The sequence below is a fragment of the Chiloscyllium plagiosum genome, unplaced genomic scaffold, assembly GCF_037043375.1.
Source record: "Chiloscyllium plagiosum isolate Xiang-an unplaced genomic scaffold, Cpla_swu_hap1 HiC_scaffold_28, whole genome shotgun sequence".
Classification (NCBI taxonomy): domain Eukaryota; kingdom Metazoa; phylum Chordata; class Chondrichthyes; order Orectolobiformes; family Hemiscylliidae; genus Chiloscyllium; species Chiloscyllium plagiosum.
In genome coordinates, this window is record NW_028270166.1 from 46,743,811 (window position 1) to 46,765,157 (window position 21,347).

The window sequence follows — 21,347 nt, forward strand, 5'->3', positions numbered from 1 at the left end:
TCCATATAGATCACATCTACTGCTCTGCCCTCATCAATCTTCTTTGTTACTTCTTCAAAAAAACTCAATCAAGTTTGTGAGACATTATTTCCCACGCACAAAGCCATGTTGACTATCCCAAATCAGTCCTTGCCTTTCCAAATACATGTACATCCTGTCCCTCAGGATTCCCTCCAACATCTTGCCCACCACGATCTCTCTTAAATTTTTCCCTCTCACCAAACCTTTGTCCTCTAGTTTTGGACTCCCCTACCTTGTCTATTTACCCTATCCATGCCCCTCATGATTTTATAAACCTCTATAAGGCCACCCCTCAAACCCCAACCCTCCAGGGAAAATAACCCCAGTGTATTCAGCCTTTCCCTATGGCTCAAACCCTCCAGCCCTGGCAACATCCTTGTAAATCTTTTCTGAACTCTTTTTGAAGTTTAACAGCATCTCTCCTATAGCAACAAGACCAGAATTGAATGCGGTATTCTAGAAGTTATGAGGAGGTGCTGATGTTGGATTGGGGTGGACAAAGTCAAAAATCACATGACACTGGATTATAGTCCAACAGGTTTGTGAAACTGCAAGCGGTTTCAAATAAACCTGTTTGAATATAACCCAGTGTCGTGTGATTTTTGACTTACTCTAAAAGTGCCCTAACCAATGTCCTGTACAGCCACATGACCTCCCAACTCCTATACTTAATGTATTGACCAATAAAGGCACGTGTACCAGATGCCAATTTCACTACCCTGTCTACCTGTGGCTCCACTTCCAAGAAACAATGAACCTACACTCAAAAGTCTCCTTGTTCAGCAGTACTGCCCAGGACCTTACCATTAAGTGTATAAGTCCTGCCCTGATTTGCTCTACCAAAATGTTCAGGAGGATTTTCTCTCAATGTTTGACACTTAACAACAGAAGATACTGAGGCAGGATAAAAATAAAGTTTGATCAGAGGGTAGTTTTCGGCACATCTTTTTAAATAGAGGCAGAGATGTTTAAGAAAGGAGTTAGAGTTTAGGGCTGAGGCACCTGAAGTCATGACACTATTTGTGGACATAAGAAGTCAGGATATGGACAACTGGGAGTTGTTGGGCTGAAGCAAGTTATGAAAATGAGTAAGGCTCTAGAGAAATTTTACCAAAGGGAAAATTATGTTTGAAATGCTGACAGACCAGGAGCTAATATGTCCATTGTGCACAAATATGAATTTGAAAGGTGGAATAATTCAAGTCAAAACTGTAATAGGCTATGACTTGGGTTTTAAATGTCAACACTCTGAGTTTGTCATGAGGAAGACTTGCATTATTGTTGACATCAGGCTGGAGGTTCTGATTGACTCTGTAGTGAACTCTCAAACATTTGCCATTGGGATCCAGGAAGCCAAACGCAATGTAGCATTCATTTCAAGCAGCCTAGAGTGTATGGGTATTATGTTGGCTTAGTGGTTAGCTCTGCTGCCTCATAGCACCAGGGACCTGGGTTTGATTTTAGCCTCTGGTGACAATCTGTATGGAGTTGGCACATTTGACCTGTGTCTGCGTGGGTTTTCTCCCACAATCCAAAGATGTGCAGTTTAGGTGAACTGGCCATGCTAAATTGCCTATAGTGTTCAGGGATGTGTAGATTAGGTGCATTAGTCAAGGGCAAATGTAAAGTAATTGGGTCAGGGAATAGGTCTGGGTGGGTTACTCTTGGGAGGGTGGGTATGGACTTGTGCCAAATGGCCTGTTTCCGCACTGTAGGGACTCTGTGATGACAGCAGCGATGTACTGCTGAAGCTAAATGAGACTCTGGTCAGACTACATTTCGAATACTGAGAGCTGTTTTGGGCCCTTTATCTAAATAGGAGTTTGCTGGTGTTGGAGAGGGCCCAGAGGAGATTTACAAGAATGATCTTGAGTCTTGTCATGTGAGAAGTAGTAAAAACTGTGGGTCTATATTCGATGGAGTTTAGATAGATGGCGGGTGCTATCATTGAAATTTGCAAAATTCCGAGGCCGGATTCATCAGATGTGGAGAAGTGTTTACCAAAGGCTTCACAGCCTCTGAGTGAAAGGATGACTCTTCAGTACTGAGATGAGGAATTTCTTCAGCCAGATAGTAAATCTGTGAAAATCAATGCCACAGAAGACTGTGGAGGCCCAAGTCATTGAGTGTATTTAAGACAGAGATTCTTGATTAGAGGATTAAGGGTTATGGGAAATGGTAGAGAATGGATTGAGAAACATCAGTTAACATTGAATGGTGGGTAAGACTTGGTGACCTGAATGTCCTAAACCCGACCATTTTATGGTCTTATGGTAATGTTTTAGTTTGGGTTCTTCTGTTCTTATAAGTTCAGGCTTAACTTCTAGGCTTTCTATTAAACCACATTAATTAACAAAGTGTGCATGATGGTAAGGCTGCAGTACTCCATGCTCTGAGCAATGTAGGCTCCAATCTTCCACCAAGTCCTATCACATGACTACTAAGGTTACAGGTATTCACAGCTTACCCCTCAGGCTAATTTGCATAAGCATTAAACTGTCTCCCTCCAAGTACTTTCTCAGTTTCCAAAGTTGTTCATTGGAATTTTTTAACATGCATTGTCTGAAACATTTAACTAAAAGCATTCCTGTTTAACAGAATGTATTTCCAACCCTATTATCACTTCTTTCGTTCCACTATCCTAAAAAAGCAAGTTTGTAATGCACAGGGGATCTCAAAAGTTCATCCTAATCTGTTTATTTGAAATGTAGAGTGGAGTGGGGACTGTGCTTTTTAGTAGCTGAAATGGAAAATGTGGAAATGTCCCAGATATTGTTGCACTGAAAAAACATCCCCCACACCCAACATGACTGGCAGACTGATGTAAAGCTGATCACATACTTGGAAAAGTTAGGCTCCTTAAAATCTTTCAAAACACAAAGGTTGTGGCCTCCTAGACTCTGACTACTTTTTTTTTAAAAATCAAGATACCAAACTAAACAGTTTGAGGCCAATCTAAATTGATGGGCGGCATAGTAATTGTTCTTGAATCATGGGGGGAGAAAAAATCAAAATTCTTGAATTTTAAGGTTACAGATCAATAATCTTGGTCCAAATCATCATCTGTAGGGTTAACCATATCTATTTAGACAATTTCCATGTCATCTTCTGTTTTAAAAAATTCTCAAGGTCAGGTTCGTAGGAGAGTAGTCTGACACAGAACAAACGACCAAGAGGGGAGTCTGCTAGAATATGAGCATTTTATTCCCCGCAGCGTCGCCACAACCAGGTCTCATACTTACAACGGGTCTGGCTTATACTCACTCTACATGTTACCGGAACTGGGAGCCGTCAGTTCTCGTAGAGCGGTTGCCAACAACCCACGCTCGGCGGTTAAACGTAACCCCGGAGCAGACTCACCGAACTGGAGACTTTTCCAGCTGATATACTCTTTTCCAGATATAAACATTCATGTGAACAGCAGAGCAAGGCTAAAAAACACATTCTATTCTGGTTACATACAGATAAGAATATTCACACGGGGAGGTGTGTAATAAGATTCACACGGGACTAAGCAACACCTCCATTCCGGTTAGATTCACACATGTATTGGGACATAATTTTTAACCGTTTCACCACATCTTCCTCTTGTCCAGTTATTGGATTCATCTTTGTTCTGGAAGTAATCTTTTTTTTACTTGGCTTACTTCTTAAAAAGTGATCTTACTTTTGAAAGTTCAGAAAGTGACAAATCTGCCACTATTAAAGTATTGGCAGTCTTCTGTTGTACAATCCTATTGCCCTGCACAATGAAGGCAGCACTTCAAAATGACAATACTTACCTTTTCTCTGACTTTGCAGACTTTTGATTGTTCAGCGCAAACCTCTTTGGACAACACAACTGATGGACTTGGATCAAGCTTGAGAGTTATATCAAATAACATCTCAATTGCACGATCTTCTCTCAGCCTGTTGCACTGTCCCTTTCTCTGACTCTTAACTTGCACAACCAATGCGAGGTGGGCCAGTTGTCCAAGAATTAAATGTATTTTCCTGTCACATTAGTAAATAAATAACAAGAAATGTATTTACAACTTGTACACAGTACCACCCATTAAGACATGCGGTAACCAGTCTTGGCTTCCAAGTTCTCTATTCTGTCGACTGGGCCCATGATCCAAAGCTCCTTCCACGAGTGTTAGTCTCAAGTCCTCGCTATTGCTTTTCTTTGTTTCAGGGTGAACATTCTCATCATGGTCTCTGGCCTCTTTGCTTGCCCATCAATGATGTGCCAACCAGTGATCAACACTCCAACAAATGTCCATTGGTTATAAGTTTCGATTGATTCCTCAGCATTGAAGCTTTTTGCTGCGTTGTTTCTGGGTACAAACAAAAAGATGTTCTGCAAACATTATTTGCTGTTTTTAATCCCTCATTTGCTGTAGCTTATGGTATTGTAGAGTTCATTAGAATCCAAATTCCGTAAGCTTGCCAAGTATACTGGTCTGTGTGCCTGGATTTTGAGTCATCTTTAGGTTACTAAAAATCAGTTTGTTGTTGAGAACTCTATTACTGTTATATCTGGAATGAGCTTCAACATGTCATGACTGGACTGGCCAAACAATATAAATCATTAATAAAGGAGTCTGCCAATTCCCCTGCCGCTTGGAACTTGTGGATGAAGTGGGCAATGTTCTGTTTGGGACTAACATAAGCATTGAATGAAAATCTGCTAAGGCTTCATCAACATTTTGCTGATGATGTCCCCATCCCCCACTGTGTATAAGGAAGTACTGAGCTGGGACTGTCACCACTTCATATGGAGACCTTAGGCAGTTGTATCTGGGGAAGTGTCTTCCATAACTCCCTTCCACATACATGTGGAAAATGTTAACAGGATTGGACAAACCAACATGAATTTATAAAAGGCAAATCCAGCTTAACAAATCTATTGGAGGTTTTTAAGGATATGATTAGTGAAATAGAAAAGGGAGGGAGGATATATTTGCAATCTGAGTGCAGCAGAGATTCACTAGGTTGATACTAGGAATGGCAGGACCCTTTTAGGCAGAGAGATTGGTTCAACTGTGCCTGTATTCACTCAAGTTTAGAAGAATGATTGGGATTGGATAGAATGTTATACGTTTCAAATAACTGGATGGACTAAATGTGGGAAGAATGCTTTCTGTAACTGGGGAGTCTAGAACCAGAGGTCACGGTCTCAGGATACAGGGTAGACCATTTAGACTGAGATGAAGTAGTGAACCTGTGGAATTTACCACTGAAGGTTGTGCACCCCAAATCACTGAATATTTTCAGAAGGTGAGCGATTTGGTTTAAGGTTTTAAAGTCATTAAGGACAATGGAGTGAGAGTGGAAATACAGCGTTTGAGATGGAAGGTGATCCTGTTGAATGTAGAGCTGGCTCTTGCAGCTAAATGAACAATTCTGCTAATTTGTGTTTGACTGCCTGCATCAAAGGGCTGGGATTGTTACTTCATAGTTCTTCAGCTCTGTCCATTAGCTGTTCAGATTCCCCTGAGAAACAAACACTAAATGCCTTAGTGGTATCTCCCCTGCTGCCATTATGTTTTAGTCTGAGTTCTCTTTTTCCTACAAGCTCAAGCCAGCCTTCTCGGATACTTGTTAAATGACATTTATCAACAATATATACACATAGGTAAGGCTGCAGTGCTCCAAGCCTGTGCCCGAAACGTCGAATCTCCTGTTCCCTGGATGCTGCCTGACCTGCTGTGCTGTTCCAGCAATAAAGTTTCAACTCCAAGTTCTGAACTGTATAGGCACCAACCTTCTAGTGTAAGACCATCAGATCATAAACACACAGGACCGGAAATTAGGCCATTCAGCCCATTCAATCATGGCTGATGGATTTTTCAATCCTATTTTTCTGCTTTCTTCCTGTAACCTTTGATCCCTTGGCAATCAAGAACTTATCTATCTCTGTTTTTAAATGTACTCAATGACCTGGCCTCCCCAGCCTTCTGTGGCAATGATTCAAAGGAAAATCCTATCATAATAATATCTGTCACTGCATACTGCCAAAGTTCATCTATTTACTCATTTAGGTTGAAACTTTATTGCTGGATCAGCACAGCAGGTCAGGCAGCATCCAGGGAACAGGAGATTCGACGTTTCGGGCACAGGCCCTTCACAGGCCCTTCTTCAGGAAGGGCCTGTGAAGGGCCTGTGCCCGAAACGTCGAATCTCCTGTTCCCTGGATGCTGCCTGACCTGCTGTGCTGATCCAGCAATAAAGTTTCAACTTTGATCTCCAGCATCTGCAAACCTCACTTTCTCCTATTTACTCATTTAAACCTGTTTCTGCAATACCGGAGGAATGCTGTCTTGTTTTTACTGTATCAGTTGTATATGGTCAAAATGACAAATATAAAGCTATTTAACTCTACTCCACTTACCCAGGATTTTCAAACTTCAGATGTGGATGACTCCAGTACTTTCCCCACTGTTGTAAACTTGGGCTAGATGCCTTAAACCTTCTCAGAAATTTACATCGGGATAACTCTGTTCTTAATCACAGGTGCAGCACCTGGGTTGCAAATGATTAATGGCAGAAGTCATGTCAAAGTATATTTTAAAAGTAAATTTTCTGAAGATAGCACTGCTCACTCACTCATTACATATTGTGGGGTGAGAAAGGCCCTTCTAAAATTAGGCGGCGGGGAGGCTGGAAATCAGAGGTAGTAATGGTGTTTATCTCCTCAGTCACAGTTGGCGATGATTTGGAGTTTATTGGTAATTGCAGATAATCTTGAACAAGACTGATTGAACAGATGAATCTGATTCACAAGTAGAGCTGCTTTGGGTTGGAATATGGACATTTTTCTAGACCTGCAAATTGTCAATAACGGTGTTGATTTTCAGGCAAATGATAAAAGATCTGATTACGATTTAAATCTGTAACCAAGCCTGATTTCAATTTGAATTGTAGAATTAACAATACCAAGAAGCAGAGGTTTATCATTTTTTATATTTAGAATCATTGCAACACGGCAACATTACAGCACAGAAGGAGGCTAGTCAGCCAATAATGTCTGTACTGTCCCTCCTATGGAGCAAATCACATGCCTGTCCCTCAACATTGTCCTGTTCAGACATGTTATAATATGCCTCTAGAGCAGGTGGGATTTCTGACCCAGAGATAGGGCACTGCTGCTGTACGACGAGAGCCTTTCATCCTCTTGAAGTATTTGGAATATTCAACAGATGGATGTTTCAGATCACCAGAGAGACAAGTGAATTTCTAAGCACAACCTATTAGCCAGGTAGATAATGAACTAACAGACTAGTGAAGCATCAGTTCATTGAGGCAAAGGGATCTCTTCAGACTGAACTTTAAAAGAAGTATTGAGAGACGAGTATCAAATGGAGCTGGTCAATTTTTAAATCAAATGTTGCTAAATAGAAACAAGACTCCATGCATTTCCTGACTGTCATGAGATGACTAGTAAAGTCCAAAGGATTCTTTCAGTCCTTTGATCTGTTATCTAAACATTGAGAACAAGTATAAGCCTTCATTTCATTCTTGTGTTTAAATTCCTTTATGGTCTTGTGTCTCCCTTAATCTGTAACCACCCCCTAGTACTACAAATTCAACTGGATTCTATTCCTGAATCTGGCCACTTAGCCATCCCTCCTTCCTTTCATTTGGTTGTATCATCAAACATCTCTACCTGAAGCTTGGAGTCCTCCTTACTAAATCCTGCCTTTGCAGCTCCTTCTCCACCAAGTATTTCCCTTTCAAAACCTCCCCTGTTCTGAGTAAACTTTTGATCACTTGACATTTTGTTTTTCCCCTACACCTGAAGCATCTTGAAAGGATTGACACCGCGTGATGCACACATTCTACTTTTTGTCTTTGTGATTGTCACTTGTGTATCAGACTGTAGCGCCTTGTTTTTGTAGAATTCTGGCAAGAATTCACTTCCTGGTGGTGCAGAGTAATGTCCTGAGAATCGTGTGTCAGCTGATTGGTTGGATTTACTTCTTCGCCTGGTCTATCTCCTTCTACCCTCAAGTGATCGAAAACTGGCGACGTAAAAGGTAAATGGTGCATGTAGCAAATGTGGGGAGTTCGTAGCAACATACAAAATCCTGTGGATGCAAACAAAAAGTTTAGATACTGCTGCATTCTGAAAGATGTTAAGTTGCTGTTTACTATGAAAATTCAATAGCTGCCTACCTGGAGTTCCATGCAGGTAATTTTCTTTGCAGTGGTCTCTGAAACTTGAAGTAATAATAAAAACCAGAACTAGAATCTGCTGCAAAAATAGTGGAGTTAGAATAATGCTTGTTCATGATAATGGTCAAATTGCTCAAGAATTCTTAGTCGGAAAAGAGACCTTGAGATTGTGAATTGCAAATAGCCGTGAGTTACTGAGTGGTTCCAGCTGTTAGCTTCACAAAAATGGCATCTCCCCCACTTAACCTCATCATGGTTTCTGTGAGGCTGCTGCATTGATACATCAATTGACCAAAAAGAGACAATGTTAGAACTAGTAATCAATGGATGTGATCAAGCTTAATGACTACCAACCAATTTCTCTGACTCAGCGTCACAAAAAATGTAAAAGGGTCTTGCGGTGTAGTAGTGGTGTCCTGCCCCTGAGTCGGGTCTGGGGTTCAAATTCCCACCCCAGAATGAGATGGTCATGGAGGTGCAACATCACAGGTTGATTTAAAAATTATAAAAATTAAAGACATAATACTTTCAACTTTTTTTTTTACTTTTCTTTTCTCTCAAATTTCTCCTCATAATTTATCTCTCCAATTTGAATCTACTTCATCTTTTTCAATCTTTTCTGTTTATTTCTTATATCTCAATGAGATTAGACTGTTCACCAAATTTGTTGTCTATGCTCCATTGTTGCGCACATTTCCAAGGTAAAAGATCAAGCTCCTGAATTGGGTACTTGTTGAAATACCCCACTGCAGTAGATTCAGAGATGCTAATTTAATGCTGCCAAAGCCATTAAAATATTCAGTCCTACTCATTTGCCATATAGCTTGCCGTAGCATATTTCCTAATTCTGTTTTTTGGTTTAAAGTGGAAATATTGATCTGTTCAAAGTTACATGATAATAAAACTCTGCATTCTGTAAATTAATGAATTGTTTTTTTTCTGGCAGTCCCATTTTCACACAAGAACAACAATGCAATTACTTGCTAATCAGGTCATTAAAGATCAGGTTTTCAGAATTGGGCTTTGACCCCTTTCCATGGGATAAGGAACCTCACAAGTAGATGGCCACAGATGAATGTCAGACTAATAGCTTGTATGGAAATTAAAGTTCTATAATTGAGTCTTAGAATTTTATATTTTGGTGTCTTCAATTTGTTGGATCACTTTGTGTATCTATGAAAAATTGGTTCAAGCATTTTGAAATGCACTGGGGTTTTTGTGCTATTTTCAAACCTCCTTATATTCTTGGACATAATTAGATAGGGTTGAGTAAAAGGTGTGAAATAGTTTACCATGGTCGTGATTACATTGATAGATTTGGAATTTGTCATGTCTGCGTTCTTTATTGGAGTCAGGAAATTTCAAATGCCCTAATCTGGCCAGTGTTCATTCTTATACAGGGAAAAAAAAATTTAGATAGCTAAAATTCTTAATGAAATTTACCCTATGAAGGAATGAGCTTCTTTGACAGTATCTCTTAAACCAAGACTTCTATCAGAACTGTCTAAGACAATGTGGTAGTGTTTTTGTACAGCTGTTGTCTATGGTGTGTAGGTATGCCCACAGTGCTGTTAGGAAGAGTTGTTCAGATTTTGATCCAAAAAGATCAAACGGTAATGTAGTTTCAAGACAGGAGGAGTTATGACTTGCAGATGATCTTCTATTCGTCTCAGAAGATGCCTCAGGGTCACTCGGACGGATTGAAGAGCAGGAGAAGTGAGGGAGAATAATCTTCAAAATGCATCTGGGTAATGTGTTCCCACAGAGGTTTTGAGGGGGAGACACAATGTGAAAGCAACCTGGAAACTAGGCCCAAAGACCTGGATAAGTTCTTAGATGAAACCTCCAGCTTGTTGCTATTAGAGCAGAGACACATAAGCTAATGTCTAAGGGAACATGAAATTTCTTCACTAATTTGTTTCTGTTAAGGTCCTGGGCTTCATAAAGATTAAAGATAAGGTGAGGAAACTTTATACTGAACTTTTATGAAGATCTGGTTAGGTCACAGCTAGAATATATGTTCAGTTCTGGCCACCTTGCTTTGAGAAGGATGTGGAGGGCCTTGAAGGTGCAGAATGATTCAGGGATCTTGGCCAGATTAATTAGGGCGGCACAGTGGATCAGTGGTCAGCAGTGCTGCCTTAGCGCCAAGGACCTGAGTTTAACGCCAGCCTCGAATGATAGTGTGGAGTTTGCACGTTCTCCCCATGTCTGCGCAGGTTTCCTCTGGGAGCTCCAGTTTCCTCCCACAGGCCAAAGATGTGCAGATTAGGTGGATTAGCCATGCTAAATTATACATATTATCTAGGGATGTGCAGGCTAGGTGGGTGAGCCATAGGAAGTGCAGGGTTACATGAATAGAGTAGGTAAGGATGGGATGCTGTTCTGAGGACTGGCTTGGCTTGATGAGCTGATTGGCCTTCTTCCACACTGTAGGGATTCTCAAATTCTATGATTCTGACTGAATAAGCTGGACGTTTTTTCCTTCGGACAAAAGGACATTGAGGGGAGATCTAGCAGAGGTGTACAAGATAATTACAGGTCTTTTAATGAAAATAATGAAAACATTTTTCCAACAATGTATGGAGCATAGAGTCAGAGATGTGCAGCACAGAAACAGACCCTTCAGTCGAACTCGTCTATGCAGACCAGATATCCTAACCTAAACTAGTTCCATTTGCCAGCACTTCTTATTCATATACCCATCCGGATGCCTTTTAAATGTTGTAATTGTACCAGTCTCCAACACTTCCTCTGGTAGCTCATTCTGTGCACGCACTACCATCTGCATGAAAATGCTGTCCCTTAGATCCCTTTTAAATCTCTTCCTCCTCTTCCCCCCCCCCCCCCCCCCCCCCCCCCCCCCCTCCCCCCCCGGTCCAATCTAGTTCTGGACTCTCCCAGCCTCTGGAAAATACCTTATCTATTTACCCTATCCATGCGCTTCATGATTTTATAGACCTCTATAAGGTCACCCCTCAGCCTTTAATGCTGCAGGGAAAACAGCCCCAGCGTATTCATCCTCTCCCTATAGCTCATATCCTCCAACCCTGGCAACATCCTTGTAAATCTTTTCTGAACCCTTTCAAGTTTCACAACATCTTTCCTGTAGGACGGAGATCAGAATTGCACACAATATTGCAAAAGTGGCCTAACCAATGACCTGTACAGCCACAAAATGACCTTCCAACTCCTGTACATGATGTTCCGACCAATCAAAGAAAGCATACTAAACGCTGCCTTCACTATCCTATCTACCTGAGACTCTACTTTCAGGAACAATGAACCTGTACTCCAAGGTCTGTTATTCGTCAACAGTACAGAGGACCTTACCATTAAGTATATATGTCCTGCCCCTGATTTGCCTTTCCAAAATGCAGCACCTCACATTTATCTAAATTAAACTTCATCTGCCACTTCTCAGCCCATTGATCCATCTGATCAAGATCCCATTGTCCTCTGAGGTAACCTTCTTTTCTGTCCACTACAACATCCATTTTGGTGTCATCTGAAAACTTCTAACTATATACCTCCTGTGTTCACATCCAGATTGCTTGTATAAATGCGGAACAGTAGTGGACCCAGGATGTGTCACAGGCATCCAGTCTGAAAAGCAATCCTCCACAACCACCCTCTGTCTTCTACCTCAATCCAGTTCTGTATCCAAATAGCTAGTTCTTCTTGTACCCCGTGCGATCTAACCTTGCTAACCAATGTATAATGAGGAAACCTGTCGAAAACCTTACTTAAGTCCATGTAGGTCACATCCACCGCTCTGCCCTCATCACTTCTCTTTGTTACTTCATCAAGAAACTCAATTAAGTTAGTGGGACATAATTTCCCCCACACAAAGCAATGCTGACTATCCCTAATCAGTCCTTGCCTTTCCAAATGCATATAATCCTGTTCCCTCAGGGTTCCTTCCAACAACTTGTCCACCACTGATGTCAGGTTCAGCTTTTATCAAATCCTCCATTCCTGGCAACATCCTGCTATATCTTTTCTGAACCCTTTCCAATTTAGTAATGTCCTTCCTATAGCCAAGCAATCAGAACTGCACACAATACTCAAGAAGAGGCCTAACCAACATCCTGTAGAAACTCAGCATGTCATCTGAACTCCATACTCAATGGTCTGAGCAATGATGGCAAGAGTGCTATACGTTGCCTTAACCACCCTCTCTATCTGATATGCAAATTTTAAGAATTATGTACCTGAACCCCTAGGTGTCTCTGTTCTACAATATACCCAAGGCACCACCTGTCCTTGTTTGTTTTACCAAAATGCAATACCTCATATTTAATCAAGTTAAACTCCATCTGCCACTCCTTAATTCATTGACCCAATCGATCAACACCTCTGTAATCTTAGATAACCTCCTTCATTGTCTACTATTCCACCAAATTTGTTGTCATCCACCAACTTACTAACTATGCCTCCTATGTTCTCATCCAAATCGTTTATACAAATGTTCTTTTAAATCAGATTTATAATATGCAATGTTTGACAAGTTTTGTAGCAGAAATCCCTGTTGTGTCCCTTAGATCTGCATTGTAAGCAAATCATCGGAACTTTTGATCAATGATTTTTTTTTTCTCTCTCTCTTTCAGTGTGGTTGGTTTGAATTTTGATTTTCTGGCACTTAATCTGACTGGTCACATAGCATATGGCATGTTTAATATTGGTCTCTTCTGGATTCCATATGTTGAGGTAATATTTAATTAAACTTCTTTACAAATGCTAAAAAGTTGTGATTATTGCAGTAAATGTTCATTGGGGAGTGGTGATCAAGTTACTGAAGATTATTGTCCCCCTAATGAAAACCTCTTTCAAAATGTTAATGGAGAGATTCCTAGCCCCTTTAAATCACTGAATTATGCAACATGATCCTAGCATCACTAATAATGAAGTGCTATTCTTACTACCTGCCATGTCAGTTCACCTCCGCTATTCTGACAGCGGTACACTCCGCCCCATGTAAAAGTGAAGATTGCACTTGACAAAGGATACAACACTACAAACAGCTTCAGACGATATCCTGAGGCCTTGCTGATCATATCCAGTGACTTCAATTTGACCAAACTTGAGAACATGCGGCCAAAATAATATTAACACGTCTGCTGTTCCACCAGAGGTCAGAACATCCTTGACCATTTTACCGCTCCATTCCCGTCAGTGTTTTGGAACATCAGGTCATGATGCTGCATTGCTCCTCCTGGCTTGCAAGCAGAAATTGAAACATGGGGATTCGATACAGAAAGTGGGGCAGTGCTGGTCTGATGCTTCTATGGGACTGCTTAAAGTTGGTTGACTGGTCCATATTCAAGAACTCAGTGGCCAGACCGAAACAAGTATGCCACTACTATTAATGACTTCATTAGTAAATGTGTAGAAGACTGCATGCTGTAAAAGTTAATCCAAGTGTTCCCCAACCAGAAACCGTGGATGAACTGGAAGATATCCACTTCCTACTAGAGTCCAGGTCTGAGGCACACAAGTTGGACAACCCTGAATTGTTCAGGAAATCCACGACCTTTGTAAGGCCATCTGAGACTCCAAAAGGCAATGCGAAATTAAACTTGAGACCCACACCAGCTACACAGACACCCTTGATTTGTGGCAAGGCTTACACAATATAACACAATTCCTGATGAAGGGCTTTTGCCCGAAATGCCAATTTTGCTGCTCGTTGGATGCTGCCTGAATTGCTGTGCTCTTCCAGCACCACTGATCCAGAATCTGGTTTCCAGCATCTACAGTCATTGTTTTTACCTTACACAATATAACAGGCTACAAAGCGAAGTTGAACAGAATCGCAGGTAACAGTACATCCCTACCCTATAAGCTTAATGCATCCAATGCGCGCTTTGAACAGAAGATCATTGAAACTATGTCATCTATCCCAACAGCCTCAGATGCACATGTGACCACAGTCACTGCTGCAGACATTAGATTCTTTGAGAGAATGCAACTGACCCAGATAGAGTCCTGGCTGTGCACTCCGATCCTGTGTGGACCAGCTGGTGGGAGTAGACATCTTTAACCACTCCTTACTATGATCTGAAGTCCCCACCTGCTTCAAGAAGTCTCCACCATCCTGGTGCTGAAGAAAAACCATGCAGCATGCCTGAGGCCTTGTTCATCATAACCAGTGACTTCAACTAGGCCAACCTCAAGAATACGTACTACCGAAATACAATCAACACCTCTCCTGTCCCACCAGAGGTCTATTGCCCTGTGGCTGTGACCTCCATAATTATGAAGTGTTTAGAGAAGTTAGTCCTGGCTAACCCCAACTCCAGCATGGAGGAAAAAATGAGGACTGGAGATCATAGAATCAAGAGTGTGGTGCTGACAGCAGGTCAGGCAGCATCCGAGGAGCAGGAGAATCATTTTGGGCATAAGACCTTCCAGCATCACACTCTTGACTCAACTCCAACATAACAAATTGCCTTGATCCTTTGCAATTTGCCTGCCGACATATCTGATCAACAGCAGCTGCCATCTCCCTGGCCTTGCACTCATCCCTGGAATATCCAGATAACCTACATCAGAATCCTACTTATTGACTGCAGTTCTGCCTTCAAAACTATAATTCCAAACAAACTCCTATCTAAACTAGGTCATCTATCCCTAGGTCATCTATACCTAGGTCTTGGCTTCTCCTCTATAACCAGATCCTTGACTTCCTGACCCCGAGACCACAATAAGAATAGATGGCAACACTTGTTCCATGATGATCTTCACCATGATGCCCCACAAGGTTGTGTGCTCACACCCCTCGTATAATTCTTATACTCTCGATTGTATGGCTAAATTCTGCCCCAAATCCATTTACAGAATTGCTGATGACACCAGAGGAGGTCTGATCTCTAACGATGAGACAAAACAGGCATGAGATTGAATGCTTTGTGGCATGTTATAAAGATGACAATCTCTCTCCATCAGTGGGTCAGCAAAATGAAGAAGCTGATCATTGACTTCAGGAAGCGGAGTGGAGGGCACGCTCCTGTCCGCATCAGTGATGCTGAGGCAGCAGGGGTTAAACGTGTCAAGTTCCTGGGAGTGACAAATGCCAACAATCTGTCCTGCTCGATGCAATAGTCAAGAAAGCATGATAATGTCTCTACTTCCTCAGGAAGCTAAGGAAATTTGGCATGGCCACAAGGACTCTTACTAATTTTTATAGATGCACCACAGAAAACATCCTATCTGGATGCATCACAGTGTATTATGGCAACGCTTTTCCCAAGACCGCAAGAAGCTAAGGGATCAAGAACACAGCCCAGTCCTTCACGCAAGCCAGCCTTTCATCCATTGACTCCATCTGTATTTGCCGCTGCCTTGGGAAAGGAACCAACAATCGAAGAACCCTTCCATCCCAGTTTTACTCTCTCCTACACTCTTCCTTTAGGCAGAAGATATAAAAGTTTGAATGCACCTAAGAACAGATTCAAGAACAGTTACTTCCCTGCAGCTATCAGACTTTTACCTACTCCCACACCCCAGGTCCTGTTGCTATATGACTCCCGTCATCACCTATCTAACTCTTCTTCCCTGGTTTACTACCAACAGTCGCTTTGACTACCTAACCTTATTTCGCCCCCTCTCCCGCTCAGCCCTATCTCTACTTGTCCGCTCACTCCTCATCCCCAATCCTTCCCAAGCCCCTGTATCAGCACAAATACCACTCCTTCCTATCAGTCTTACTGAAGAGTCACTGGACTCTCTCTCCACAGATGCTGCCAGACCTGCTGAGTTTGTCCAGCAATTTATTTCAGATTTGAACTTCTTTGTTTTATTTTATAGTAAGAGGTTGCCCACCTGATTAGCTGATCATTTCGCGAAGCAACTATGCATCCTTTTGGTGAGGTCAGTTTTCATAGAATCATAGAATCCCTACAGTGTGGAAGCAGGCCATTTGGCCCATCAAGTCCACACCGAGTATCCCACCTAGACACATTCCCCAACCTTATTACTCTACATTTACCCCACACTGATGCACCTAACATACACATCCCTGAACACTATGGGCAATTTAGCATATTCAATTCACCTAACCCCCACATCTTTAGATTGTGGGAGGAAACTGGAGCACCTGGAGGAAAACCCAAGCAGTGACAGGGAGCATGTGCAAACTCCACATAGACTGTCTCTGGAGGCTGGAATCGAACCCGGGTCCCTGGCGCTGTGAGGGAGCAGTGCTAACCACTGAGCCACCATGCTGCCCTATGGGGTTTGGAGCAGAGCATTGTCTGTATGAGAGAGTCATGTTTAGTAGTGGCTCTAAATATACTACGACAGACTCTAGAAGCTTTGCGCAGTCAGACTGTGGGTATCGCATAATCAATCATTATAACACCATACTGTCTCTGTCTTCTTTCTGCCTGTTTAGAGTATGAGGAACAAAAACTAGTGATATAAAAACAGGTTTTAAAAAAAAAAAATCACCTGTTTTTCCAATACTGTCTTTTATTGTTTCACATCTCTGGCATCTATCATTCTTTTTGTTTTTATTATCTAACTGAAGCTGTATTGGTTATCTAGACATGCAGGAAGCTTTGAACAGGTGTTTTATGTCTGACCTCATGGTACAACACTTCCAAGAAATGATTGAACATCATGGCGAATTTAAAATAATTACCCATTACAGGAAGAAGTGGCTAGAAAAACTATTCAATCTGGCAACTTTTTCTCTCAGGGTGGTATGCATATGGAACGAGCTGCCAAAGGAAGTGGTAGAGGCAGATATATTTACAACATGAGAAAGACATTTGGGCAGGTACGTGGATAGGAAAGGTTAGAGGGCTGTGAGCCAAACCCAGGCAAATCTCAACTATTTCAGTTGAGGAAACTTAGTCAGCAAGGACAAGTTGGGCCAAAGAATCTGTTTTCATACTTTTTATGACTGTGAAAGCTGACAGGATTGGATAATTGGCGTCCTGGAGTATTAAAAGAGACAGCATTGGTTATAAGCTTTCAAAATTTCTTCAATTCCGGAAAGGTTCTAGTGGATTGGAAAAAAAATGTAATATTTTTACTCAAGTAAGGAAACTACAGGAAACTATAGCTTATTAGCCTACTTTGATCTGAGCTTTTGACAAAGTTACATTCATTGTGGCTGTGCTGTTTTTGGGTTTTCAAAAGAAATTTGATTTGGTGCCAAAGCAAAGGCATCTGTACAAGATAAGAGCATAAGGTGTAGGGGATAATGTATTGTCATGGAGAAAGGAGAGAGTAGGGATAAATGGGTCACTTTCATGTTGGTAAACTAAATTAGTGAAATGCCACAACTTTTGGTTCTTGGGACTTCACTAATTACAATCTGTATCAATGTTTTGGATGGTGCAACCAATTGAAAAGTTAACTAGATTTACTGATATCACGATGGGTCGGAAAGTGAGCTGTTGAGGTGGTAGAATCTGCAGAGCGATACAGATACGTTGTGAGTGAACAAAGATTTGGCAGCTGGAATGTAATGTGAGAAAATGTGAACTTGTCCACTCCAGCAGGAAGAATGAAAAAGTGGTGAATTATTTTAAATAGAGAGGTTGTCTGATGTAGTGCAGACAGATCTGGTTTTCCTGTTCATGAATCATAAGGTAGTCCACAGGTATAGCAAACAATTCGCAAATAAAATTGGTTTATTGCAAGAGGAATGGAATATAAAAGTGGGGAGGTTTTACTGCAGCTGTCGGCTTTTTGAGACTACATCTGTCATGCACTGTATAGATTTTGTCTCATTTGAAAAACTATACAGTTGCTTACGTGGTGTGAACCAGTCTCCAAGCAATCCTGCTAACAACGCTCACAATCTATCAGTATTTGTTATATGAAGTCAATCAACCTCCGGACAGGTTTGTTACTTCTGAATTTCTGAATGAGATCAACATCTGGTGCCTAACTCCCATTTCCCTGTCTTTTCCGTGACTGGTTACATCATATCCTGATTTCCTTTCTCTCAATCAGCTCCGTGTAGCCTCCATTCTATTCCTCTTGGAAAAGCCTGCAGCTCCCCACTGCCTCAAATGTGGCCCACTTCACCATGCTGATCCCTATAGTAATATGTTCATCCTGCATGTTCTCAGCACTTTCCCTGTCATCTTTTCATTTCTTGTAGTGCAGCCAAAACATGGTGCTTCTCTGATTTCTTGCAGTCAAACACCACGTCCTCAACCTTCTCCATGTATCACAGCTACTTTAGTTTGGTGCATTTTCTTGCCTCTTGCCCGTCTTAAGCACCAAACAACTTGTCATTCACATTGTCCCCAACTGTTGCCTCCACCTTGGAATCCTTGCACTCAAATCTGTAAAGACTGTGCTGCCTCGGTCCCTGACACTCACTCATCCTCTCAAGCTACCAGAAGATCTAGGTGCAGTATTCTGTAGAACCTTGGTGAACCTGGATCTGCAGCTAGACATTTCTTTCATGGTAGCTCTGAGTGATTGACAAACAAGGACCCCCAAGACCTGCTTGGACAACACCACTTCTCCCTGGCCTCTGACCATTTAAGAAATATTCTGCCTTTTTAAAACTACAACTGGATAACCTCACACTTAGTTTACATTATTTTTCATCTGCCATGTTCTTGACCATTCAGTTAGCTTTTCCAAGTCCCATTTAACACCCACTAACAACTCTCATTCCCACCTAATTTTGTATTCTTCAGCAAAATTGGAAATTTTGGTCTCCACATCAAAAATCATTGATATGAATTGTGAATAGTTGTGGTCTTCACTGATACTTCCCAAATACTGCCACCTTCAGTCTGACCTGTTTATTTCTATTGTATTTTGTTTGTTAACCAGTCTTCAAAATATAACAATATATTGCCCCAATCCCATGTGTTCTAATTTTGTTTATTAATCTACGTAGGAGCTGAAAATGTATTGCTGGAAAAGCGCAGCAGGTCAGGCAGCATCCACGGAGCAGGAGAATTGACGTTTCGGGCATGAGCCCTTCTTCAGGAAGGGCTGCGCTTTTCCAGCAACACATTTTCAGCTCTAATCTCCAGCATCTGCAGTCCTCACTTTCTCCTAACATACGTAGGAGCTTATTTAAATCCTGAAATTCTATTGGTTCTTTCTCAGTGCCACAAGTAACATAATCAAAGCAATTCCCATCTGTATTGTCAAATATGATTTCCTTTTTGTAGATCCATGTTGACCCTGTTCATTTACTTCATGTGACTATTTGAAGTTACTCAAATGTATGTAATGGATTTGTAATTTATTCTGACTGAATTCCTAAATTATTGAGTGTTTTACTCCAAGTTACATTGTTAATTTGATTGTCATGGATGTTCTAAATGCATCTTTTTTTTTTCAGGAACAGTTCCTGGTGTACAATCCAAGTGGGGTGAACCCTGTGCAAGGTAGTGATGTCTTCTTCAGTCTGCATGCCATCCTGCTAACAGTGATTACAATCTGCCAGTGTTGTTTTTATGAGGTAGGTTCGCCTCTAAAGAGACTAGTTACTTTTTAAGTTTCATAATGTCGAGGACTGAATGAGGTCAGCAACTGGTGTCTGACTCCCATTTTCCTGTCCTTTCCTGTGACTGGTCACATTGTATTCTGATTTCCTTTCTCACTCAACCCCTTATAATTTTCTCCATTCTAAGAGCTCTGAGAAGTTTGCTTCTATTTTCTCTTCCTAATGTAAATGCTGAATCATCTTCTCCCTTTATATTAATTCAAACTTTTCATTCCTTGCATAGTATAATAGAAATATCAATTAGTGACTTGGAGGAGGGAAGTGAATGTACTGTGTAGCCAAGTTTGCAGGTGCCACAAAAATAGGTGGGAAGGCAACTGATGAGCATAACGGAGCCTGCAGAGGCATATAGACAGGTTGAATGGGCAAAAAAAGTGGCAGAATATAATACAGGGAAACTGATGTTACGCAATTTGCCAGAAACAATAGAGGAGCTGAATATTATTTAAATGAGGAATTTGGGGATTGTGGTACATAAGTCACAAAAATATAATCCACAAGTTCACTAGGTAATGAGGAAGGCAAATAAAATGTCAGCCTTTGTTTCAAAGAGAATTTAAGTATCAAAATAAGGAGGTCTTGTTGAAACTAAAAAATGCACTAGTCCTACCACAGCTGGAATACTGTGAACTGTTTTGGTCTCCTTATCAAAAGAAAGATATTCTGGAAGCAATCCCTAGGTTAGTTATCTGTACGGAGAGATTTTCTTATGGGGTGAGGTTGAATAAGTTGGACTCATTAAAGTTTAGAAAAATGAGAGGCACCCTTATTGAAATATACAATATTTTTAAGGACTTTTATTTATTCATTTGCAGAATGTGGGCATCATTGACTGACCCGCATTTATTGCCCATCCCTATTTGCCCCTTGAGAAGGTGGTGGTGAGCTGCCTACTTGAACCACTGCAGTCCACCTGCTGTGGATTGACCCAGAATCCCACAAGGGAGGGAATTCCAGGAGTTTGACCCAGTGACAGGAAAGGAACAACAATATATTTCCAAGTCAGGATGGTGAGTGGCTTGGTAGGGAACTTGAAGGTGGTGGTGATCCCGTATATATGCTGCCCTTGTCCTTGAGTTGGGTGTAGTCATGGGTTTGGAAGGTTCTGTCTGAGGATCTTTGGTGAATTTCTGCAGTGCCATCTTGTAGGTAGTGCATACTGCTGCTACTGAGCATCATTGGTGGAGTGAATGGATGCTTGCAAATGTGGTGCCTATCAAGTGGGTTGCTTTGTCCTGGATGGTGTCTTGAGTGTCATTAGGGCTACACCCCACCATGCAGCTGGGGAGTATTCCATCGCAATCCTGTCTTGTGCCTTGTAAGTGGTGGACAGCTTTGGGGAGTCAGGAGGTGAGTTACTCGCCGCAGTATTCCTAGCCTCTGACCTGCTTTTATAGCCACTGTGTTTGTGATGAGTCCAATTAAGTTTCTGGTCAGTGGTAACGCCCAAGATGTTGATAATAGGGAGTGCAATGATCGTAACGCCATTGAATGCCATGGGGCAGTGGTTAGATTGTTTCTTATTGCTGATGGTCATAGCCTCTCATTTGTGTGGCACGAATGTTATTTGCCACTTGTCGGCCCAAACCTGGATATTATCCAGATCTTGTTGCATTTGAACATGGACAGCTTCAATATCTGAGGAGTTGAGAATGAGGCTGAACATTGTGCA

The 21,347-nt window shown here is 41.5% G+C and overlaps 1 protein-coding gene across 6 annotated transcripts in view; it reads left to right on the top strand.

Annotated features, from left to right (window-relative positions):
- ctns (cystinosin, lysosomal cystine transporter) overlaps positions 1 to 21,347 on the top strand; it is a 68,468-nt gene that overhangs the window by 26,165 nt on the left and 20,956 nt on the right. For all 6 annotated transcript variants that reach the window (XR_006316101.2, XM_043720856.2, XM_043720853.2 and 3 more), the window contains exons 6-8: positions 7,905 to 8,042; positions 12,792 to 12,891; positions 19,511 to 19,630. Coding sequence is in view for 5 of the 6 variants with exons in the window: in XM_043720856.2 (XP_043576791.1) it covers positions 7,905 to 8,042; positions 12,792 to 12,891; positions 19,511 to 19,630 (358 nt within the window). In the remaining variant the exon portion in view is untranslated. The remainder of the gene's footprint in view (positions 1 to 7,904; positions 8,043 to 12,791; positions 12,892 to 19,510; positions 19,631 to 21,347) is intronic.